The following is a 25,954-nucleotide window of genomic DNA, read 5'->3' as shown; positions in this document are numbered from 1 at the left end:
AAAAAAAAAAAAAAAAAAAAAAAAAAAAGAATCATTAACATGTATTTTTGAAAAGCACAGAGAAAAATTAAGTCAGGAATAAAAATCACAGATATAGTAGGAGCACTCACACCCTCTAGTTAGAAGCAGAACACTAGCTAAAGAGTTAGCCTATAAACAGATCCTACTGCAAGGCCTAGATTCAGTTCCTCCAAGAAGGCGTGTGTGGCTCAGGCTCAGTGTATGATGAAAGTTCTCGATGTGCTGCAAAGCAACTGCCCATTGGAATATTCTATTTGTAGCATTTCTCGGTCGCCCTCTACTGGCAAGACCTAATGCTGTGTCTGGCTTCAAAGTAGAAAAGCATCGGGGAACAGCTCCACCATCACAAGACAGGACAAAGAAGGGTGAATTTAGAGCCAAGGGGCAAAAACTGTGATAACTGGCCAAAGAAGGAAGAATGAGACAAATCGTTGAAGGTGTTTTGCGCTGCAGAATGCTACAGCAAATTATATCATCACATGCCTTTTACTTGAGCAGGTATTTATGGAAATAGCCAAGAATCCCGAGAAAAGCCAGATTTCTGACACTCAACTTTCTAACCAGTTTGAAATAAAAAGTTTTCTAATTTATAGCAAACTTTGTGGAAATTTTTATCCTTGTCCCTAGCATTTGAAAGATTCTTTGTAAACATCAAATCTTTTTTTTTTTTTTTGACATATCCCACATACTTCAGGAATGCTCTAGATGTCTGTCTACACTTGACAAAAGCTCCCATGACTGGGATGATGAGACAAGACAATCAGATTATTATTATCATTAATTTTTTTTGCCTACCATTCTATATCATTCCACAAAATCAGGTCCAATTAGAATGGCTGAGTGCTTCCTCTGGAAGTCTTCATTGTGATGCAAATAAGATTCATAGATATAATAAGACTTATCCTGTGATCACAGCTTCCCATTCTTGTCAACAACAATTAAGCAGTTGTGGGGAACAGTAGGTTGTGCGGACAGCAACCTTCTTTACATAAAACAGTTGAGTATTGCTGAGTTCAGTGAGACTATTTGGGTCAAGAGGATTTGCAGACATACTTTTTATTTTTTTAATTTCTCCAGAGTGCTGCCTGGAGCAAGCTTTCAGTACTGCACAGGACTGTGAGAAACCTCATTTTCCTTGGGAACATGGCTGCTGTTTGCTCTGGAAAAGGTTTAATTCAGAAAAGGTTATCAGCTTTACCTCGGTTTCCTAAGTTAATTTAAAGAAGAGCTGTTTGGGCATGTAGGTGCTTATAGCTTAGCTGTTGACACATAGAGACCAAAACAGAGGCCAGGACTCATCAGAGGAAGTCTAGTTAGCTATGTGGTTACTCTCTGTGATTGACAGATGTTGTTAGTAAGTGGCTTGGACCTTGAGATAGGTCAGGAGCTGCCGCTTTTCCTGTAGCATGATGAGAAGGAGTGAGCCCATGGAAGATATGCCCTGATGTTCAGTTATTGTAACTACAGCAAAGTCACAGGATCCTCTCTTTTACGTTCATCTGAAGCATGGAGATCATGAGCCCCGGTCTTTGATTTTGTTGGTAGGATTACATGAAATCACTTGCTTAACAATTATTTTATACTTAACCCAAATGAGGCACTTGCATAAAGAAAGGGAAACTTACATTCCGTAACACAGTAGAGCAGTTTCTGAACTACTTGATACATAACTTGTGCATGATGTCTATGTTGGTCAAACCAGTATCGAAGGACATGTTGGTGTTATGTTGGTTTTTGTGACTATATTAAAGACCCCCAAATCTGAAGCTTCGTGTGGTTATGTCATCATATAAAACATAAAGATAGTACTCAATAGATACCGCATTTGAAGTTACACTTGTCTTATCCCTGATCTTTTTACTAGTGGTATCAGTATAAACCATGAACATGCTAATAGTCCTATACAAGAGTGAGATGAATCTGTGTTTTATAATAGACATGGGAGTACTCTGAAAAGTCAGCGCAGTATGTTCCGAGGCACATCGTGGTAGTGAGGAGCTGGGGTAGGCACAAGAAGCACATGGTCATCTGACTCAGCACCATCTTGCTTACTACTATCCCCATGGAGCTTAACTCAGTGTGGAGGTACTGGCTAATCATCCGCAGTACTCCCATGAGCCGGCAAAACAAGAAGAATAACCTAAACCTTCCTAGGGAGGTAAAACCAGCAGAAAGAACACAGAGTTTGCATTGACTTCTGAGTCATATACTTCAATTTGTAAGGGGCACAGGAGGGGATCCACCCAAATCTTTGTGACTGTTTTCACACGCCTTTGTTCCATCATCCTTTACATGATATGTGTGTTGCCATGTATGTATGTATGTATACACATATTCAGTTTATATGTATAAAACTGAGTCTCAGATAGGGGTGGTAGAGTGACCTATTAAAGATTACAGATGCAAGCCGGACGTGGTGGCTCACGCCTTTAATCCCAGCACTTGGGAGGCAGAGGCAGGCGGATTTCTGAGTTCGAGGCCAGCCTGGTCTACAGAGTGAGTTCCAGGACAGCCAGGGCTATACAGAGAAACCCTGTCTCGAAAAACCAAAAAAAAAAAAGAAAAGAAAAAAAAAAGATTACAGATGCAAAATTGCAGTTGGTTAGATGTTAAGTTTGGACTCAAGACTTGACCCAAGTTCAAGGCCATCCTGTGGAGTAAGAGAAGAGTCAGGTAGGAGGTAGAGCTCATGACAGAGAAGGAAGAATGAGTTGAGACAGTGTGCAGGCCCCTCAGCATTGCCAGTGTGCCTATCTTTGGAACTGAGATGCCTTTAAGAAGCTGAAGTGGGACCAGACAGTCCAAACCCACCCGTTTCTTTGATCCCACAAGACTGTTACTCTATCAACAGGAAGTAGAAAGAAGTGGTCTTGAAAAGACCTGTCATGATGAGGCTACAGGGCCAAGGACTTAAAGAATGAGTTGTTGCTTTGTGTGTGTGTGTGTGTGTGTGTGTGTGTGTGTGTGTGTGTTTCTCCTACCAGATGCTCAGGAAGTGTTAGTGCGCAGCAGGAGTTTGATGAGCAGGATACAAATGGCAGCGGTGGGAATAGTGATTATCCATCTACAACATGTTCTCCTGTACAAGCTGACAGACAAGTACCACCTCATACGAAATCCCAGAGAGGGAGACTGTGTCTGTCAGCCCTGTGGCACTCATTGAGGGTCTAAGGGAGAGGCATTAGAAAATCAGATGCGATATTATCATGAAGCTCTAAGACAAAACTCTCAAGGGATTAAAGTTTGGGATGTAGTGGTCATTGTTCATGCGTTAATCTGGGGTTGGATTTCCCTTCCTGCGTCCCTCAACAGACAGTAGTTCTCCAAATATGTCAAGTACACCCAGGGCTTTCGACAGTGCTGTTGTAGTTTGTATCTAAAATCTCCTCCAAAAAGCCCACACAGTGAAGGAATGGCCTGTGGTGCTTTGGTACATTGGTGCAATGGCCTGTGGTGCTTTGGTACATTGGTGCAATGGCTTGTGGTGCTTTGGTACATTGGTGCAATGGCCTGTGGTGCTTTGGGGAGGAGAGGAGACTTTGGAAAGTGAGACTTTATTGAGGACTGATCACGGAAGGCAATTTCAGGACTGCAGTTGCTCCCTTTGTCTCAGCTTTCTCAAGTCCATGGGTGAACAGGTTTCTTCCTCGTCGAACTTCCGCCATGATGTGCCAAGATAGGACCAGTGACCGTGAATTAAAACCTCTAAAACAGAGCCAAAGAAAATCTCTCCTCTCTTAAGCTGCTTACCTTGTGTGCTTTCTGGTGACCATGGGACACTAACCCAGGTAGCTGATTATTGTGAGGCCAGAGTCAGGTGACCTGGGTGGCCAATTTAGCTTCTGCATTGTATTCTTATCTTGTTCTGTGACAGAAACTGTGACATGAAGCAGGGGACGAAGAGTTTACTCTGGCCCACAGTTGGAAGGGATACAGTCCATTGTGGCAAAAAAAGGCGTGACAGTGGGAGGATATGATGGCCTGTTCATATCTGGTGAGTCAGGAAGCAAAGATCTCAAGCCCAAACTGGAAGCAGCCTATAATTATTAACTTTGTGGCTCTATGTCTGCCAGCTAGGCTCCATGCCTAGGTGGTTCTTTGTTCTTCCAAAACAGAGCCAAGAGCTGGGAGCCAAACGTTCAAATACATAAGCCTGTGAGGGACATTTCTCATTTAAACAACAGCTCCCTCCTTGCCGTAGTACCTTCACTTCTTCCGGGACTCAGTGTTTTCATCTGTTAGATGGGCCACATAAGTCTGTAAAGGTGGCTGTGTGGAGAATTGAATCACTTCATATGAACACGTGCTTCGCAAGCGATGAATAGCTTGAAAGATATGTGTTAGCACAATGACTGAATAGGATAGCAGACAGACATTCTCCCGGGGCATGCGTGGGGACCGATACTGCATCTCAATGAATGGACAAAGAGAATACAGTTTTAAGAGGTACAGCTTCGAATGGGAGAACTCGGATGACCCCACTTCATCCTGGTGGCAAATGCTCAACGCGGGGCGTTATTCTTCTGTCTGTGAGCGTCTGACCTGCTTGGAAAGCCTGCCGCCTCAGTCAGCGAGGTGCTGTCCTGAACAACAGATTATAGTCTCCAGTGCCGTCTTCCTTCTTCTCCCTATTCCCAGGGCTCAGGCAGGGGAGAGCAGCTGTCATCCTCTGAAGGATGCAAGCTTCTATTTGGAGCTCAGCACCTGTGTTTTTATTTAGCGTCACCTCCTTGATACAAGTTGACCTAATAGGCAACACCTGGGAAATAATGGGTGACAGCGAGGGGAGCAGAGGCTCCCCGGGAGCATCGCCTTGTGTTTTGTCAGATTTGGGGATGAAGAAGACGTGACGCCTGCAGCCCCAGTAGCTCTGCCCTCCAAGCTGGCATGAATAATTGAGAGCTGGCAAGCTGACTGCACCAAAGAGTTGTGTTATGTAAACCGGCAGGCTGCCTGTGTGTGTGTGTGTGAGTGTGCGTGTGTGTGTGTGTGTGTGTGTGTGTGTGTGTGTGTTCCTGCTCGAAAGGGTGTGTGTGTCTGCCGCCTGTGCGCCTGCGTGCCTGAGCTTAGAACAGCTGTCTGTGAGGGAGGAAGGGAAGGGGAGAGAGAGAGAGAGAGAGAGAGAGAGAGAGAGAGAGAGAGAGAGAGAGAGAGAGAGAACACAAATGCAAAGGGACTTCTGTTCCGTTGCACACCAAATAACAGCCACAGAGGGAGGTGGGGGGAAAAGAAAATAAAAGGGTGCCATGCTTAAAATTCCAGAGCAGTAGGAATCGGCAGAGCAGGAGAGCGCCCCCCCNCCCCCCCAGCCTATGTAAGCGTGTTCCCAGTCCCCTCCCCAGTAGACACAGGGCTTTTGGATGGGTATGGAGGTGAGTGCCCTCCAACCTCCTCAGGGCCCCTGCTCCCCGCCCCCGCCCCCACTGCCCAATGCATGAATGAATGAGTTTTCTGCACTGCACTCTGCTGCGCTCCTAATGGCTTCCAGGTTAGTGCTACCTCGTGCTGACGCGAGTGTGTGTGTGTGTGTGTGTGTGTGTGTGTGTGTGTGTGTATGTCAGTCTATCTTTGTTTCCTTGTGGGAATTTTGGGAAGTGGGCGGTTATGTCCTGGAGTGGGGTGGGGGCCCTGGGGGCCTGGAGCATGGACCTGTCTGTCTGGTTGTGTGCTTTTTCCAAGAGAGGCACTGGCTGCTCAGGGCTGCCAAGAACACAGACCTTCCGAGGCAGAGTAAATCTGGAGTCCATGTTGATTGCTTCTGTTCTCTGTCCGGGGATGGAGAGAGCAGCCAGTGTGACATCGTGGCGCAGAGATACCACATTCTTTTCCCTCCTGGCCCTTTCTCCTTTCTTCCATCTTCCCCACCTCTCACCATGAGCACTACCTGGGCTGAGCTGAATGGTCCAGCACTGAGAGGTGGCCTTGGGGTAGACTGGAACTTGATGGAGTCCCCTTTACCAGCAAGACTTGGTAGGGGCCCTCTGACTGGAGATCGATGGTCAGGGGATGGAATTCATGGTGCGTCATAGAGGTGGCCAGGAGCTGCTGGGGGAAGCTGGACCGGCCATGTGCTTCTGTTCCCCACCCACTGACTTCCTGTGGGTAGGTGGTGACAAGAGTGGTGACCAGGAAGATAGGGACAGATAATGCTTATGCCAAGGGAGAGGACCATACAGCATATGGATCTGGCCAACAGAAAGAGAGGGTGAGAGAGCATATGCAGGCAACTTGCCACTGGGAAATAAAAGAACTTGCTTTTTTTTTTTTTTTTTTTTTTTCTGTGACTTAGCTGGCACTTGCTTCGGAGATTTGCCATATGTTTTGAGAAAATAGACACTCAGTGGCTGGGTCTCACTCCCCCAAACCTCCCTGCATGGTTAGTTATTTACTTGATTCAAGGAAGTGGTGGTTGGGGGTAGGGGAACTTACCCACCTCCCTCTGGCCTCAGCCACGAGTTCTGCCAGGGCTAGGGGAAGCGATTTCTGCTCTCTTTGACATTCACTAGCAAACTGTTCTGGTCCTTGCCTCACCTCGCCTCTCCTGACAGCCAGCCTTGAATAATGGTAGCTCTAGCCAGCTTAGAGAAGTCTGGGACCAACATGAGAAAAGCTAGGCTTGGGGGAGAGACAGAGGAAGGGGTGTTTTGTGGGGCTTCCTGAGGCAGGAGAGTAACCGTCACCGTCACGACGAGTTGAAAGTAACTCCTAAAGAACTTGTCAGTGGGCGATGAGTGGAGACTCTGCTGATGTGTTCAACTTGTGAGGCGTTGTGTGATTTGGACTTTGATATCGCGTGAGGATAAAATGAAGGGTAGGAACTTTTGCTGTCTTCCCCTCTAACCCCACTCTAGTGGCCCTAAACATTTCTGCTGCCACAGAGAGCAGATCCACGGCCCTTCAGAGCTGTGTGGTGTTCCAGTCAAACAGTTTCCTTGTCTGCGGCACAGGAAACATGGACACGAAGAAAAGATCCTCACAAGTTGCCCAGAGTTTGTGTAGGCTGATGAACTCTTTCTGTATGCATCTTGGCTTTGTGGGCCCCAGGGTCTCTGTGAGGTACCTGAGTCTGTCTCAGACAGTGGGAGTCACTCTGAGTAAGTGAGTTTGGGTGTGTTCACAATAGAACGTTTCTCTGGATCCCAGAAAGTTTAACGTGCTACAGTTTTTTTTTATTATTTGTTTTTTTTTTAAAGCTATTTAAGAATATAAAATCTATGAATTCATCCAGGTAAGAATGTAAGGTCCGTGGTTTTGATATATCCCTTAGAGATATAAGCCTAGTGGCATTTGAGAATAAGAACTGGGTGACTAAGCCGGGCGTGGTGGTGCACACCTTTAATCCCAGCACTCAGGAGGCAGAGGCAGGCGGATTTCTGAGTTTGAGGCCAGCCTGGTCTACAGAGTGAGTTCCAGGACAGCCAGAGCTATACAGAGAAACCCTGTCTCGAAAAACCAAAAAAAAANAAAAAAAAAAAAAAAGAACTGGGTGACTTCATCGCCGCACCGGAACTCAGGACCCGCCTAGTGAGGGGAAGTGGTGTGTGGGTGTGCTCCTTGTAGGAATGTACATCAGTATGTAACACGTGTAGACACCCCTACCCTTAGCAAGGATGAGGTAAAAGCAAGTACCCAGAGGCCCAAAAGAGAAAATGACTAATTCTAGATTTCCCTGATTCAGAAGAAGGCTCCAAAAATAGGTTTGCGCTCTGATTTCTCAAGTACATGGGGCAGGGTGGGTGGGGTGGGGTGGGGGTGATCATCCTGCTCTATTCTGAGTCTGTTGGACCACTTCTGCAGTATTACAGCCATGTCTGGGCTCACCAGCATATCGGGGCTGCGATCAATTAGATTCCAATTCAGAGGGCAGGACGGTGAAACTAGCCAGCGTTGAGGGATCAACCCTCGTGTTATTGTGAGGGATCAGCTCGTGTAGACCGGCATGGGAGCTCTATGGACATACATAATGCTTATAGGAAAGAAATGAGATTTATGCTTCCTTGGAGGGGGTGGGAAGAACTTTGATAGGAAGCTACAGGAAGTAGTTTGAGCTTTATTTGAGTTATTCAAAAGGTCAATGATTTGCATGCCAAATAATTGTGTCCAGTCCATCCCTTGATGTGTCAGAGTGCCACCTGACTAGAGACTGGCGCTTGGAGCCGCCGCTGTGGGAAAGTGCCTGCTTCCAACTTGCTGGGGCCTCAGTTTGATCCCCAGCCCTGCAAATGCAAGCGAAATTTGTATGGACAGTTGTTGGAGAGAGGGATAGTGTGTTTTAATATCTGAGACGAGTTTGAGGAAATACATTTCACTTTCAGTAAAGGAGATGAGGAGTGAAGAAGTTATAGCCCAGGACCTGACCTCGTGCTTAAGAACTGTAAAGAAAGAAAATGGTATTAATTGTAATGTACTTTTTAAAAAGTTCTGGGTGTGGCTGGGCACACCTTTAATCCTAGTACTTGGGAAGCAGAGGCAGGTGGATCTCTATGAGTTTGGGCCTGGCCTGGCCTGCATAGTGAGTAGCCAAGGCTACATAGTGAGACTCTGTCTCAAACATACAAACAAATGGACTAACAAACTATCAAGAAAGCTCTGGGTTTTTTTTTTTTTTCTTTCTTGAATATAGTGTAAATCAGGCAGACAGACTTCTCCCTCCAATAGTCCTCATTATTCTAAATGCCAGCGACTTTAGCATAATGGTTTTATATAAAGTATATATATGCCTCTGTGTGTGCATGCATGCATGCATGCACATGATTTTGTGCATGGATGTGTGCATGGGAGACCAGATGAAGATTTTTTTTGTGGGGGGGGTCTTCCTCTATTATCCACCACCTTATTTTTTTGAGGCAGCGTCTCTCACTGAGCCAGAAGTATGTTGTTTCAAGCTAGGCCTACTAAGCTGGAGCAGCAAGCTCCTGGGCTCTACCCGTGCCCAGCAGCCAATGATGAGGTGACAGGCATGTGCATCCACGTCTGGCTTGTTATGTGTGTGCTGTGTATTTGAACTCAGGCCTTCTTAATTTCACAGCCAGTGATAGAAAATAAGTGAGAGCTGCGTTTGAATCTGAGGGGTCAAAAAAAAGGGTTGGCAGGTGGCTGTACCAACGAGGTGAGAACTGTGAGAGAAATGGTTCTTCTGTGTGCATCCACCTGCCCATCGAGGATCTTCCATCTGAGAGTCCTATGGCAGTCTCTGCTGCCTGTGTGGATGTAGCCCTGACCACCGAGAAAGCTGCGATGCTGAGCTGGTTGTGGGCTCAGACTGCCTGTGTCTTGCTTCTGCACGCGTCCCCTAGTGCAGATCTGAGCCCTTCTGTCCCAGAGATGCTGAGTCTCTCAGTGTTTCCATGTGTTCTTTCCCACCCTCCTTCTCATATCCTTGTGGGGGGTGGGGGGTGAAGAAAATACACTCATTTTCCTCTAACCATTAAATCAGTGTGGAGGGGTTCACCATGAGATCATACACTGAGTCAGAAAGGCCACCTAATTTCTGCTGTGCAGTTCTTTGGTTCTTTGACCTATGAGGAAGAGTGAGAGAGGTTTCCATTAAATCCAAGCAGTTCCTGTCACATGGTGTTAGTTAATTACACATCTGTCTCATCGTCCAGATTAGACAATTCTTAGAGATGCTATTCCTATGTCAAGACATGGTCTGTCATAGAACATGTTTCCACTGATGAATGGGGTAGGATGGGGTGGGTTGAAACACATATATGCTTTGAGTGTACGTGGAGTCCAGAGGGCAACCTCTCTGGTGTCACCCTCAAGGATGCCAACTATCTTCACGAGTCAGGATCGTTCATGGGCCTAGAATCCAGCCACTGGGTTAGCTTAGCTAGCCATCAAGCTCTAGAAATCCTCCTGCTTCTGCTTCCCCAGAAGCGAAATCAAAATCTCATCCACATGCTTGTGAGGCAAGCACATTACCAAGGTGAGCTCTCTTCCCCTCACCCTAGCCCTGAGCCATTTTTATTTTGCCGAGGCTGGGGGAGGGGTTTATGAGGAACAAACTCAGGAGCTGGAAATTCTATTCAGTTGAACTCCACCTTGCTTTATTTGCCTAGCTGGCGGTCTCCCAAGTGGACTGAAAATCTTTTCCAAGGGACTTCCTGAGATAGCTTAGCATCTGCTTTGACAAGGTCCCGTATTCCTGAGCCTTGAAGGTTCTGAAATGTTTTTGGGTAGAGTTGTACTTAGATTTGCCAAAGACTGCTAGAGCCAAGTTTAGAGCCAAGTCCCTGCTCTGTGTCCAGTGTCATGTTTAATGTAGATGGATACAAAGAACCATGACCTGACCTAGCCACTGCCCAGTGGGAGGGAGGGAGGGAGGGAGGGAGGGAGAGAGAGAGAGAGAGAGAGAGAGAGAGAGAGAGAGAGAGAGAGAGAGATCATTGATAAGGTCTCTTTAAGAGACACCAGTACCTGCCTGCATTGGTTCATTATTGAAATTCCCATGCAGAGGACCCCAGGCTGTGTGGGACCCCAGGAAGTATGACCAGTAAGGCCCCTTCCAAACTAAGCTGTTAGAGATCATGCAGCCAGCCCAGCAGAACTGAATCCCCAATTTTCAGTTGCTCCGTTGAGAACACTCTTGGGTAGACAAGATTGTAGCACATTAACAGGTTCTGTCTGTGATTTTAACATTTTATGCTTCTTCTTCTTCTTCTTCTTCTTCTTCTTCTTCTTCTTCTTCTTCTTCTTCTTCTTCTTCTTCTTCTTCTTCTTCTTTTAAGAGTCTCTGTGCTATGGAAATAGGGAGTCAGTATAGTATCGTATTCTCCTTTTTGCCTCTGCTACATGGAAGGTGCAGGGTTTAGGAATGAGATCTAGTTTCTTCACTGGGAATTTGCATTAAACTTTAAACCCCTTTCACTCCATGGCCAATTGCAGGACCCTGTGCGGGTTTATTCCTTTTAAGACTCTCTTTCAGGTAAGGCAGACAAGGAGCACAGACAAGGAACACAGGTTCACAGAAAGATTTGTCAGGGGCACCAGAGAGCTCAGAATTTTAACCCCAGATACTTTGATGTCTAGACAAAATGGCAAGGCCAGCCAGGAGTTTGGAAGTGATGTCATATTTCAGTTTTTATCAACTCAGAAGTCGGAATAAAGACTAAGAGCTGGAGATATAAGGAAGGCCGACTTGGCCGGCTTCACAAAGGTATGTCTAAGATAGTGCTAGAATGGGTAGCCCTGTGGTCACTTAGGGCATGTGATCCCAGAGGGTGGCCGTTGTTCCCTTAGAGGCACTGGGGGAACTTCTCTAGAGACCCCCACCCCCAACAGTGTTCATTATAGTGAGAAAAAGTGAAACCACAAAAGCGTGACTATTCAACTCCTGTAAGGTTAGGAAAGATAAAGGAGTGGTGGAGTGATGGGAGTGATGGGTGTGGGGGAATAGCAAGGTCACTTAGGTGAGTGGTCCTTCAGGAAACTGTTGCACAGAGGCAACACTTGACTTTTGGTGCAATGGTGGTGGTGGGGAACAATATGTGAAACTTTAGCCGAGGAGAACAGAGGCCAAGTAGGAACCCTCAGGCAGAGGTGAACTTGGGTTTGAGGAAGAGAATGGTCCAGGGAGACTGGAAAGCCACAGGGATAAAGAGATACAAGATGAAATGGGGAAAGCAGCTCGATGCCCTCTGGGTACAGGCCTTGGAGGATGCAAGTCCTTCTCCCCAGCAAGCACGGACTAGGAGCCAGTGTGACCAGCTGTCTGACTTCTGACTGGCTCTGTAGCATACCCAGTGTTAGCCATGGAGACGATAATCTGTTTCTCTTTGAATTATCTACAGAGATAGCAGCAACCCTGGCTCCTCCCCTCCCCTGGAAGGACCCAAACAAACTTATTTTGTTTTTGTAGGAAGAGGGGGAAAAGTGGTTCAGGCTGTTTTGGCATTTCAGGCATGAAGCCCCAGTTCCATTGCAGGCTCTGGTCTCCATGGAAATGAAAAATAGCGTTTGTCATGTCTGTTCCTGGTTTGAATTCCAAACTCTGGGCTCAACGAGCTGCAGGAAGGCCAGGCAGTGGGGACTGGGGTAGATGGAGGCTTCAGCCATTGTGAAGAAGGGTCCTTCTCCTTGGCTTGAGTGCGAAAAGGTCTTTGCCCTGACCAGCCCTCTGTTTCCCCATTACTGCGTCAGGGTGACTGAAGTTCTGCTTTTTTCTCTTTGGCCCAAGATTTTACATGGATCGTGCCAATGTGTCACTTACTCAGTTAATTCATCAACTGAAGTCACTGCTAAGACTTCTCCAGCAAGTATGTACCCAGTGGGAAGAAGTTAAGGTGGTCTGGTGGCCACCTGGCAGTGAGTGTTTAACGGGCTGTGTCATTACTTCATCAATTTTTTTTTTCTTTTTGAAAAGCAGTTTTAAGCATCCCTTGTGTTATTACGTTTTCCGTTTTGCTCTATGGTGATGGGCATGTATCTGTTCCTGTGCACAGGTGTACATGAATTCCAGAGGTCAATATCAGATATTCTCTTGGATCATTTTCTACCTTATCTTTTTGAGATAAGATCTTTCACAGAACCAGGAGTGCCCTAACTTGGCTAGACTGGCTGAACAGCCAGCCCAAGGAGCCTCCTTCTCAGGACTGGGGTACCAGGAACATGTTGCTGTATCAAGCTTATAGGTAATGGAACTTAGGGTCCTCGTGGTTGTATGGTGAGCACTTTACCAATGGAACCCATGCTCCTTGAATTCTAAAGACTAGGAAAGAGGAACCAATAGGTGAAGGTAGCTGACCCCTGGAAGTACCCTTACCCCACAGAGGTGTATAGGCAGCTGCTCTACAAGATGTGATTGGGCATTCTTTCCTGGACAAAACTGACTCGAGGGTGGAATTCTTCCAGAATTAGACTTCAGGTTTTAGGTATTCAGAGAACAAGTTCCATCCATGACCACAGGGAGTTCTTTGCATAAAGGCAACAGTACGTTTTCCATCTTTTCCACTTCAACCTCCTCCTGCATCCCCAAAGCTGCATGTTCCTGCAAAATTCCCAAGATGTGTCTTTGTACTGACTGGGGAAGGATAATTTTTTAAAAGTAGTGACTGATTCTTCTTTAGGAAGGCTATGTCAGGGGAACTAGGCACCCAGCTGGGATTTGCAATTGAGGCCTTTGAAGTCCTAGTGGGTCTGCCGTTCCTGCATACTGTGCTGTGGTGTTTGGTGGTGGGCACATACATTAAATTCAGAAACTCTCAGTGGACAAGCAAGAACATGAGGAAGAATAACCACTGGCCTCTATAGACTCTGAGTTTGAAATTGGTGTAGGTGGGCAGGCTTACTGATGGAGGCATTTGCAAGCGGCAAGTAAATCCTTTGCAAAGTGTGACATACACATACCCGTGTCCTATCTCAGACACATGAACATAGGCTAGGAGCGAACTCAAGGAAGGGCGACTGATTGACACGGATAATTGCAGCGGACTCATGAAGAACAAAGGAGGATTATCAATGAGACTTTAGAGCATCACTGAGATGGGTCATATGTCGATCAGTACAAGAATCAGCCTTTGCCAGATGACAGGATGAGATGCCTGTGCGTGCTAGTGATAATTAGCAGAGGACCACAAGCCAGGGATACCCCACTGGGTCCTGCTTTCGTCTACCACAGTCCTCTGCCTATGCTCTATCAGATTTGCTTCAGCTCTCTATAATAGCAGGTCGTCTAATGAGTTCAAAGTGATTTTTTACCGTTCCAGTGAGTCTGCCTACCTGTGGCATTATAAAGAAGACTCTGTAACCAAGGATGTATAGATATATTAATTATTTCTCCATCCCTCAAAGGATGCTTTTTGGGGCATAATGGTTTTGGAGCTTTTGTGTGGTACTTATTTAAGATGTGGATTCTGGAAATCAGCTGGAGATGGTATGGGGCCAAGACTGGGACCCTGTGCTTTTAGTACCACACTTTGTGTTGCAGCCACCATCACCACCACCCATCCTCCATGAGTCATGTCCAGTGACATTTACATTGTTTACACTTACCCCAGTGGGCCAAGAGGTCGAGGAAAGAGGCCAAGGGAGTTTAGGATCCATTTTTTTTTTTTTTTTTTTTTTTTTTGTGACTCAGCTATTTATTGGGGCTGGTTATGCATCAAACATTATGCTAAATATTTTCAAATGAGAAAAATAAAGACTCAGGAACCAAGGTAACACAGAAAGCAAATGGCTTAAAAGGGCCTCCAAGCTGGAATTGCTCATATGACACATTGGCAAATTTACCCTACCCTACTGCTTTGAGGTACAATGCCCAGATTTTAAATTCAGTGCTCTCCAGATGGCACTGCCCCAGAATAGATCGGAGAGTCATGTTTTAAAAGTTACCAGTGCTCCTTGACACTGAGAGTATTGTAGCCATGCATGCCATCATTAAGGGCTCCATAGGACTGGGTTTGGGAATCTGACCGGGAATGAACTAGGGTTGTGGTGCTGGTGGGACCAGAAGATTGCAAGGACAGAGGCTGTAATTCAAGAAGGTGGAGGAACAGGGCACCCAGAGTGGCAGGTATATATTTTGCAGTATCTGGGGCAGAAACAATCTTTCATAAAGACAAACACATAATCTCGAATAAAGAACTCCAGCTGACCATTGTGCACCGCTCAGAGTTCTGAAAAAAAAAATGCATGGGTGGCTGATCAGGGAGCTGGCACTCTGACAAGGTCTGCCTGTGCCCGAGGGACCTCACTAGGACTAAGGAGAGGGAAGGGAAGCCAAGAAAAGTGGCGCAGCTGCCAGGGCGTGCCAGGTTGGGGAGCTTCTGAAGAGAGTCACTAGGTAGAAAGAAAACCTTTGTCCCCAGCTGCATTTCCCCATTGCTCAAGGATGCCAGCCAGACCCGAGTCTAGGAAGAGGGCTCTGACCACGCATAGTGCGAGACCCTGAGGGCAGGTTCAAGGATGGGCTTTTATTTTTGAGAGCAAAGTAACTGGGTCAGGAATGAGCCAGTCTTTGTTGCCAGGCTTACCTGGGAGAGGTGGGAACGAGTGAATATCTTCCTGGCTTAGGGGTCATCATCAGGGTCTTAGTGCGCCTATTGTTAGGGAGACTGGAGGGCTGTAGGCATCCTTTGTGCTTCTGCTCAAAGCGGTTTCTCCTGTTTCCCATGCTGTTTAAGACTTTCATTCTGTTCATGCTGCTTTTGGTCTCTCTCTCTCTCTCTCTCTCTCTCTCTCTCTCTCTCTCCCTCCCTTCCTCCCTCTCCCTCTCTGCCCTTCTTTGACTTTCATGCCTTTACCTGGCTACATTTTCTGAACCCAGTTCTTCACGTAAAGCTTTTCGTCACTCTGACTCTCTCTCTTTCCCCCCTTTCTCTCACTTTCACCTGCTCTCCCTCCCTCCTTCCCCTTCCTTTCCGTACTTCCTTTCTTGCTTTCCTTCTTTCTTCTTCTCTCTCCCTTTCCCCTTCATCTGCTTTCTTGACTCACACCACCTGTCTACCTGTAGCTTATATTCCAATGACAGATCATGTGTAGCTCTGCCTCGTGATAAATGTACTAAGCACGGGATCTTTTCTTATTCACCTATGTGAACGTGGATGTTTAACATTGTGCCATGTGGCCACAGACACAGTCATATCACCTTGACCAGAGCCCTTCTCTCGCTCAGGTTTCTCACAGGCCAAGGGTTACAGGACTCTTGCTGAATTCAGGTCAGAGTTCTTGTCTGTTGACTGATCAATATTGGTCCTCTCTACAGTGCCCCATCACCAAATATAACAGCAGTTCTTTTTAACTGCTTGTAGGATCAGGTTAAGGGCAAGTCATAGAGTTAGAAAGGTAAGTCACTACATAAAATGCATAGGAACTGGTTTTATTTGCTTAGCAGCGTGTCCAAATCTACAGGACAATGGCTGATCTTTTAATAGGTTTAGCAGTGTAGCAAGGCTAGTAATAACTCTGCTGAGGTGCAGAACTATGGTTACAGGGATTTCTTCTTGCATAGAAGAGGATTGTAGTGGAAGCCAAGCATGGTTGGGTCGATGACCCCCTAGTATTCTGGGTGGAGGGTTTTTTTTTTTTTTCCCCCACTGAAATCATAGCTAAGGCTATTGGACAAGTCCAGGCAAGACACCTTGAGAACCTGAGGGAGGACCGTAGTACAGGAAAGGAAGGAAGGAATAATGAGCCTTATGGAAACAGAATGAGTAGGACGGAGTGGGGTGCAATGAGAGAGATGCCACTTCTGAGCAGTGACGGTGCCTTCGGAGAAGGGCAAGGAATAGGCAGAAGTCTCTGTGAGCCAGGCTGGTGGCAGAGGGGACTCACTCAGTGACAGATGCAAGAGTGGGCACAGAGGTGAAGGAGAAGAACTAAATTCTAGTTTGGGCAACATGAGAAGATCCAGTGCAGCAGAGAGAGATGGCTCAGTGGGCAGGGGTGCTTGCTTCCAAGCTTGAAGACCCGAGTTCGATCCCTGGGACCCACATGGTGGAAGGAGAGAACTAACTCCCTCAAGTTGTCCTCTAATTCCCACGTGTGCAGTGTGGTCTGTGCATATGTGTATGTACACGTGTAGAGCTCCCGGCCCCACTCCATACCAATCCACACCCTGCCTCCTCCCCCTCCCCAGCGATACTGGATGGGCTGGGGCATGCTCTCTCTGTATTGAGTTTATCCAGGCGGTAGGGCATGGTAAGCTTTACAAATGTCTCCATGGAGCATCTGAGGTTACAGCCAGATAGATCTTCATGCCAATGTCACTGTCCTGAGGCAAGGCCAGAATGTGGTTTGGCAGAAAGGCTTCCTGGGTTAGTCTGGCTCCTGAGCAGGTGGGCAGGGTCCTGTCCCTCCTGTCACCTTGCTCTGGGGCCATGTTGTCTCCCAGGCTGTGCCTTCCTGTCTCCACTGCCTCTTCCCTCCCTGCCCAGCTCTTTGCTTTCTCTGTTCTCTGAAAACAGAACAAAATGAGTTCAATCTTTCCTCACCGCCCTTTTCTCTTCACCTCTTCTATTCCGTTGAAAACACAAGCCAAGTTTCGGTCTTTACTGTATTAACAGATTGAACGCCTCGGTATAACTGGATTTAGTGCCATGAGAAGTACAAGGAACTTTTTAAAGGTGAATTTTGGGTAGGGGGTGTGAGAACAAGCCTTCCCCCCACCCCCCAGTAGAACAGCAATGTAACTTACCAGGCTATGAGTGACTTACATCTGGAGCAAACTCTGAGGTTAGCCCTGGGTCACTTTCTTCTCTCTATCAGGGATTTAGCTTCATCTTTTAAACAGAAAGATAGTGGTCCTTGCCTTTATTAACTCAATTGAATGTCCTGAGACACATAATGGTACCTGTGCCAGCGAGATGGCCAAGCCAGTGGCCTGAGTTCATTCCACAGGACTCACACTGTGGAAGGAGGAAACAGACTCTGGCAAGTTGCCCTCTGACCTCCACAGGTATGCCCATGGCACATGCATGCCTGCACACATACATGCAAAATAAAATAACGTAATAATTTGTAAAAAAAAAAAAAAAAAACTTGCCTATGAAATAATATGTATGTGAATGCTTTGAAAAGCGGGGTTGTCACTACAGGCAAGTGCTGCAACAAAGCGTGTATAAAATGAACTGGTGACATCAAGGGATTCTTTCAGGGTCTAAATCATCTTCCGTAATAGCTCTCTCCATATAGTTAAAGCTCAAGCAGGATTGGATGGGTAGGTTCACGGATGGATGGGTGAATATTTAAATTCTTAACGGCTTGTTTCTAGTCCTAGTTCCCTTTTCACACCGGCACTACTGCTCCCTGTTGGCCAGTAGCAGCATTACAGTGCAGCAAGTCCCTAGCTGGGTTGTCTCCTCAGCCTGTTGCCTGGGCTCCCTGAGCTGGCTCCTTTGCATGGGTCTCTGGCTGACCGTCACTCACAGCCTTCCTTCCTTCCTTCCTCTTCCCTCTCCACCTCATTCCCCGTCTCCATCTGCCCCTGCAGCACTGCCAGTAACTCCAACCGCAGCACACCAGCCTGCTCTCCCATCCTCCGGAAGCGGTCCCGCTCACCAACACCACAGAACCAGGACGGAGACACCATGGTGGAGAAGGGCTCAGATCACTCCTCGGACAAGTCCCCATCCACTCCGGAGCAGGGTGTGCAACGCAGTTGCTCCTCACAGTCTGGTCGGAGCGGTGGTAAAAATTCCAAGGTGAGCAGACCATGCTGGGGACTTGGTGCCCCTTGTTAGCTAGTCGCAGGAAGCTACTGGGTACTCATGTGACCGAACAGCCCCGTGTCTATGTGATGAGGTCAGCACAGGTCAGGGTCAGCAGGGGAGACTCTTGAATGAATCAGATTTCCTGGTTAATCATCCAGGGAGGGTCCCGAGTCATGTGCCCCTTCTCCACCCTGCTCCCCATCTCTCAGTAAGCATCTCAGGAACTTCAAGACCCTTGAGATATGGAGGAAGCTCTGGTGATCAGGAGGTGTCGTCTTTATAATCCTTCGTTAAATTTGGCCCTTTGAACTGCAAAGGAACATTATTTGGGACAACTGTATTGCCAGGAAGAGTGAGTTCAGGGAACCTTCCGGAGGGCTATTTTTAACCTCCTCCTTGGCCATCACCCCGCCTTACCTTTGTCCCAGCCCATGTCCTACTCATCTTGCAGAGAGGATAGTCACAGGGCTTTTCCTTCCCTCTCATGCTTGTCCTCACTGCGAGCACCCAGGCTCCTGGTCCCGGTATTAGCATAGAGGCCTCCCTCACATGGTTAAGGTTCCCCAGAGTTCTCCTTCCATCCTCCTGGCCTCTGGCAATCAAGAGGCGCCTCTACTCAGGTGCTCCTAAACCAACAGGAGTCGCAGGGCTTGAGAAAGGGGACCCCTCGGGAGGCTTGGGAGAAACCCCACTTGAACTTGTCTTTTGATTTCTTTCTTCCTCTTCTCCCCACTGTTTTCCAAACACCTTTGCATGCATGGTCTTAGTCTCACAAGCGCCTCTCAAAAGTAAGCCATCTTTTGTCTCTGTCTTTTAATCTCCCCTCTAGTATTGAATTGTCTGTAGTGCTGAGCATCCCTCCTTCCACCCCTGCCAATTCTGCCCATATGTCCTGCTTGGTCCCTTTCCCAGAAGGGCTGAACCCACTGTTCCTCACCCCTACCCCTCGGCAGGCTGGCTTGGAAGTCACTGAGGGACCACACCCACTGCACCTGATGTTAGAGAAGAGACTCCACCCCCACCCCACCCCACCCCACCCGCACCCCATCCCCTTCCCGTGTCTGCCTGCTTCTCAAACACAACCACTAGTGGGAATGTGTCTCCCTCCTTGCGTGGCACGTTCTAAAAGCAGAGTCCTGCAGGGGGTAGTTCCGTTCCTGTGGGCGTGGAACCTCCACTCAGTCACTCTGTTGTTTCGTGTGACCCTTGGATGGGTAACGGTGGCCTCCCTGGCAGAAGTGAGGCCCGTTCATCTTTTCCTCCACCCCTGAGAGCTACATGGCAGGGCAACCCCTGCGACTTGCTTGTACCACTCTGGTACTCATTCACGGTGTGCTTAGAGACCTGGGTTTTGATTAAAGAGGGTACAGTACCAGAACCTGGAGTATGATGACTGACAGTACCCACCAGGCTCTAGGTCTGTGAGTGTGGGAGGGAGATGTACCAGCCTCTACCCAGGGCCCTCAGATCTCTGAGGGGAAGTTATAGTGAGTCAATGGTGAACAGTTGGTGGCAAGGCAGTAGGGCCTAGGAAGTCGATTGTTTGAAGAAGTGCCAACTTAGATCAGAGAGACAACTTACAACAGGGTCTGTGAGTGTCCTCAGTAAGGACACCACACCACTATCCACTCCCGATGCATAGAAGAACATGAAGCACCACAGCCGAGCCTGCCCACCGTGCCCTTCAGACTCGAAGTGTACCATGTGGCTCTCAGGATTTTAAGTGCCTATTGCCAGCGGGGGACAGCCTGGAATGAGGAAGCCAGTGGGAGTCCTCTGTGGGTGTAGGAGGCTAGGCAGGTTCAGGCATGCCTGATAGCTGGGGACAGGAGTGGTACAAGACCTCTTGCCACTATGCCAGTGCTCGCCCCTCTGCCTTAGTTGAAGTGTGTACCAGAGGGCTCCAGGCTCTGGGAGAAGGAAAACCCAGCTGGATGTGGGTACCAGGTTCCTCCTCCTCTCCACAGCTGCTGAGTCTTTCCCATCCTCAGGTGAAGTGTGCAGCTCTTTCCTCCAAGCCTAGCTCATTCCGGGAGCAGTGCAGGGCTGACTGACAGCTGACGAGGGAGGGCCACGGTGCACAACTGCACTGGGGAGCAACCGTGGTCAGCCTGCAGCGTGCATGTGTGAGACACATAGACCGCAGAAGACCAACACCAGAGTCACCATGGGAAAAGGGTTCAATGCAGGGCCCCGTGACTGGACTTCAAGAAGGTGCTGCAGGGGTGTGGCCAAAGCGTCTAAACCTACTTCCCCGAGGCGCACCCTTTCAAGGTGGCCAGATAGAGCTGCGTGGAGGCTCTGTGAGCTAGAACTGTTCTCACTACAACTATAACTGGGCCACTCCTGCAAAGAGTGTCTCTTCCCGCTCCCCCCCCCCCATCCGACCTCCATTTCTTTGTTTGTTAGGGACAGGAAATCATTAAGACTTCACCTTTCTCACCACAGTTTCAGGGGTTGAGGCTGGTTCTTGCATCCATCCCCCTTAGAGTAGGGAGCTACAGGACCTCAGGGCCGACTGTCACTCCCCAGAAACCAGCGCGTTTGGGCCACGGTCAAGCCGCACTCGGTAGTGATGGCCTGTGTCCACCAGAGGGAGCCAGGACATGCTTTCTTGCCCCTCCAGCTCTGGAGAGCTGCTTGCTCTCTGCCCTTGCAGGCCTGCCAAGTAGATAGGGCCACTCAGTGCTTGGCTTCTGCCGCGCAGCTTAGCTCTGTGTTGGTGCTTGGCAGTGCCCGGTGCCATGGCACTGGTGCTCCTGTGACCTTTCACCTTTTTGTTTGTTTGTTTGTTTGAATTCTAATTTTTGTGGTTTTCTTTTCAGTATGACAGACTTAATCTGATCAAAGTAAGACCTTGTGGTTTTTTTTGTTTGTTTGTTTTGTTTTGTTTTGTTTTTTGCATCCCGGCTCCAGTTTATGCTTAATGTAGAGACCCTGGTCCCAGTCTCCCTTCCCTCTTCCCCCCTTCATCAGCTCGCCTTCCAGACGGAGCCTTTGTTCTAGGAGATGCTTTTAGATGCTGGAAACTGCTCTAAGGTAGTCTGGGTGTGTTTCTAGGAGCCTTGCATTCCGTCTGGCTCTCACTTGTCTGATTCCTTGTAGAAAAGGCCAAAGAGACCCAAAACAAGTCCTCCAGCTCCATCCTGCCTCTAACAGCTCTGTGCTCTCGTCCCCCGCTCTCCCCTTTGAACCCTCTGATAGAGGCTCCCTAGTTCTGTGCCTTCTTGAGCTCTAGCCCTCTCCTCCAGGTAGGGGCATAGCAATGGGTTTACAATGGTAGGCAGTCTCTGTCCTGTCTGTCTGTATCTCTGTCACCCTCCGGGGCCTGAAGCCTCTCTGAGAAAGAACCTCCTTCCCAGGAGGTCCCTTTAGCACTCGGCCCAGGAAGGCAGGTCCAGGGTTAGAAACTCCTTCCTGCTGGGTAGTCTTGATCTCCCTGGACATGTAAGTGTATATGTCTCTGAGGCTGCCTCAGTGCTTGGCAGAGGAGTTGTGTAGGGATATGGTCAGGGGCAGAGCCTCCAAAGTTTTTAATCTACAGGGTACCTTTCTCATTTCTTTTAATTCTTAAGACATCCTTTCGGGACTGGAGAGATGGCTCAGTGGTTAGGAGCACTGACTGCTCTTCCAGAGGTCCTGAGTTCAATTCCCAGCATCCACATGGTGGCTCACAACCATCTATAGGGGGATCTGATGCCCTCTTCAGGCAGGTGGATGTATATGCAGCAGATCTCTCATATATTAAATCAATAAAATTAAGGCAAAAAAAAAAAAATACATCCTTTCTTAGACCCTCACTTTATAAGGTAATGAATATTAGCCATAAAGGTACCACAGAGCTAGTTAGAAATGGGACCGATGTTCCTAACTGAAAGGTCTTGGGAGTCTGAAGCTGTTTGTGTCAAGTAGTTTCTGAAGGAACTAGCATCTTCATGTCAGTGCATACAGAGGGAAGATCTACTTCTGTCTCTATGGGGGAGAGGGGGCAGGCACCGTGTTTGAGGATCACAGTGGATCCTGTTCCCAGTGACCCTTTTCCACTTAGGGTTGTCTACAAAAGTTCCAAGGAGTGAAGTGCTTGGATGCAGTTGAGAGAGATTTTCCTCAGCTGGGAAGCAGTGACTAGCCTGCTCAGGGTTAGTGTAGTACAAGTTCACTGTGGATAGATAGCTTGGTCAGTCGCTGCAAGAATATACTTGTGCTCATCATGATGTGAAATTAACACAACCTCATTCTGTGAAGTCCTAGAGTCAGTTGCCATTGTGAACTCCCAAAAAGATCTATAGAAATGATGGTCCAGCTAGGTATAACTTTCTAGCTCCACCCACCCTTTCCAGGCATGAATAGACTTAGCTGAACTACTTGAGAATGTTCCGGCTCAGGATTCCTTCCTACAAGGTAGCAATTCCTACTCTATGATGACATAGTCTTGGCTATGTGGGTTTGGTCTTCAAGTTCTGGAGGCCACTGTGGTAAAAGACTATGCTTTCTAGATGAGACCACCATTCCTTTTGAGGAATGACCACAAAGAGTTCCTAGCAGAGGGTAACTGAATGTCTGCGTTGCTACCTGCTGTCCTGGCCAGGCCGGCCAGTGGAATCTGTTTGAGGGAAAAGCATATTCATGCCTGTGCCCCCTCCACGCCCTATCTCTGGCCACTATGCTGACTGTGTCAGGGTAGAGGGTCAAGGTGTCAGGCAGGTTTCTGGTTCAAAGGAAGAAGTTGGTGATGAGAAGGAGATCACATGGTCATCTGGTCATCATTGTGGTCACAGTGACAGATCCCTGGTTCATAGTCACCTCCATCCTGTCACACACACACACACACACACACACACACACACTCACACACACACACACNCACACACACACACACACACACACACACACACACTCACACACACACACACACCCTTTACTAGCTGACACAGTGGTTGCCCAGCTGTGCATTTATTAGCTGTCTCTTTGACACAAGCTCTAAGTGGATGACTATGTGTAGGCTCCATACCTCTGGTATCTCATTGAGGCTTTGACCTGTTGGTAAAGTTTCCAACATCAGAGCAGAATGCTGATAAGTAGAGGTTGGAGACAGACACGACACAATCTAACCATCCCCCTTCTTTCACTCAAAAGTTTCAGATCCCATGGGGAGATCAGAATGAGAATTCCCCAACCATAGACCTGGGACAGAATATGATTTTATGAATACCAAGTTATATATAACACCATGGGTTGGAAGAATCCTTTAGAGATGACACAATTCCACTTCCTTCTCCTGCAGAACCCCAACCATTTGTTAGCTGTTAGTAGGTCAGCCGGTTGTTGGGATAGAAGGAATTTACTCACCTTCTAGCTGTGAGTATAGTGTGACTTTTTTTTAAGACAGCCCCTTCTTCCTCCTTCACCCAAACATGCTGCCCTGCCTTTGACAGGGGAGATGATCTGGAGCAGGAGGCCGTGTTTGGCTCCGTGTCTACTTTGCTTGTAGTCAGAACCCACTTGGGGACCAGGCTTTGGATGCCTACCACGTATCCCACCTCCCCATCAGTAGGACCTGGCGATGGGGCTCCGACTCCCTTCTGGTTGAGCGCTAGCTGGTGCTGCCACTGCCTGCATCTCCAATCGCCCCAGCTGTGGTGGGGGCTTCCAGCATGGACTGCTCCCTGGGCCTCCTTTCTGGGGCTGTCTTGTGAAAGGAGGACCCTCCTGAGCATCGACATGGGAAGCATTCAGCTGCATTTGGGTTCCTTCTCCCTGCCCACCCTCTGCTGTCTGTGTTACTTTCATCCCAGGGGGAAGGAACACTCTGGCCACTTCTATCGTCTCTTCCCTAACTAATTGTATTCTTTTTTTATTTTTGTCTTTACAGAAAAGCCAGAGTTGGTACAATGTAAGTAGTTCTGTTTCTCTTCTTGTTGGGTAATAAAAGAAAAAAATGTGTGTGTGTGTGTGTGTGTGTGTGTGTGTGTGTGTGTGTGTGTGTGTCGGGGTGGGGGTGGGTTGCAAGAAATGCTAAGTACCGTTTGGGTCTTAGGAGCTTTTGCCCTTGTCAACCTCTTCTTCTCACCACAAAGCAGACATAGCAGTTCTCTTCTACAGCAGGATGGGTACGTCCTGGAGAGGAGGGCTTGATCTGGGAACATGAAGAGATGACCCACCTCATGTTTTTCCTCATCTAATGTCCTGGAGGAAGGTAGGGAGCAGCCAGGACTGAGTGACTGCTTCAAGGCCAGGCGGTATTCTGTGGCTAGGGTGAGACAGGAGGTATGAACTTAGGGCTAAAGTTAGCGTCACTAGGCAAGGCATCTTGTGGAGGAGCTGGTTCTATATGACAGAGTGTGTCATAGACATGCAGTGTCCTCCACATGCTCCTACTGAAAGTCTGGCTGCCTTCTGGTTTGTAAAGCAGGGTCTTAGGTCATCCTTAGTGGCCATTTATCCAGCTCTGGACTCTGAGAGTGCTTTGTGGAATCAGCAGTCCCTGCAAGGGCTCCATTCTCCTTATCATATAGACTAGGTTATGTGCGTGTCCCTGGACTCTTTCCTGGAAGAACAGCTGGGTAAAGTCCCTCAGCTTGGCCCTGGCCACATGCTCTGTACCTTCGGGGGGACTGGCCAGCTGAGGCACACTGTGGCCTGGCTTCAGACCCTTGTCTCCCCTTCTTTCAGCTGGTCTATGCTGAGAATACCACTCCTCTGCTCCACTCCCACTTGCTTACCTCCTCTGTTCTGCTCCAGTGGGAGCTGAGGCTTGGAGAAGCTGTCAGGATGCTGGACTGACGGGGTTGGAGGGAACAGAGAGGGAGGGCTCATGTTTCGTGTGGGGCTGTGGGTCCAAATCATCCCCCTGGGCCACGTGTGTGTTCCAGCATGGTATCAAGTCGTCCCTTAAAGTTAGACACATGTCAGCTAACACTCTGGCTTCTCACACGCTGCTATGCGCCAACATGTCTGAGAGGTTTTTAATTGATCGTCCATCCATAACCCCACTGAGTGCCTCAAGTGGCCTATGTTGATCTGAGGACCTTGAGGACTAAGATGATGAAGGAAGAGAAGCTGAACCCTGCCTCCCCTGGTCTGTTCCTTCTCTCTGACTCAGACCAAGGGTCTTCTGACCTCTGGCCTCCTTGGGCTGATAGCAGCTCATATCTTGGAGAGAGAGATGAGAGGCGCTCTGTCTGTCTGTCTGTTTCTCTCGGGGAGCTATCCTTGCCCAACTGTAGTAAATACCCAAGCATTCTCCAGCCAAGAATCTCCTTTGAAGTGGCATTGCAAGAATCAGTGTCACCAAAGAGAAACAAGCACTGGCCTCAGTGCTATTGGTCAATTAAAGCATCCAAATTTGATCAGGCAGATTGTCTTTGTCGCTCCCTTTCTCCTCGCATGGCTTTTAGCAGGGCTGCCCCTGCTCGCTCTGTTTTTCTGTTCCTGTACTGTTCTCGGCTCCTTGCTCTCTGCCCTCCCCACCCCCACCCTCCATTCCTGTCTTCCTTCTTCATGCTCTTCTCTGTTCTCTGGTTTCCAGTCACCTGGCCAGCTTTCTGTTTCTTCCTGATTGCTGCATGTTTTAAGGCCCCCCACCCTCTCTTTCCATCTCTGTCCTCCCTCAGCCTGATTCCGATGCTCTGACACCTTAGCACTCACTCAGCTTGATGACAGACATGCCTCTTGGCTGGAGGATTCAAAAGGAAGGACGGCTGTCTGCAGTTGAACTTGACAGACCTCTTCTGAAAGTCCTCCGGGATGACCACCGACACATTCCTTTCTGCCTACACTGG

The 25,954-nt window shown here is 48.1% G+C and overlaps 1 protein-coding gene across 12 annotated transcripts in view; it reads left to right on the top strand.

The window, feature by feature from the left end:
• Gramd1b (GRAM domain containing 1B) overlaps positions 1–25,954 on the top strand; it is a 234,647-nt gene that overhangs the window by 177,014 nt on the left and 31,679 nt on the right. For 10 of the 12 annotated variants that reach the window (XM_029543023.1, XM_029543022.1, XM_029543019.1 and 7 more), the window contains 2 exons: positions 17,954–18,164; positions 24,046–24,066. In XM_029543023.1, coding sequence (XP_029398883.1) covers positions 17,954–18,164; positions 24,046–24,066 — 232 coding nt within the window. Of the gene's footprint in view, positions 1–5,339; positions 5,510–6,373; positions 6,398–17,953; positions 18,165–24,045; positions 24,067–25,954 lie in introns of those variants that run through there. The other 2 variants (XM_029543024.1, XM_029543028.1) reach the window with 2 other exon arrangements.

This window comes from Mus pahari, chromosome 10 (assembly GCF_900095145.1).
Source record: "Mus pahari chromosome 10, PAHARI_EIJ_v1.1, whole genome shotgun sequence".
Taxonomy (NCBI): Eukaryota; Metazoa; Chordata; class Mammalia; order Rodentia; family Muridae; genus Mus; species Mus pahari.
This window is presented reverse-complemented; position numbering and strand designations above follow the sequence as displayed.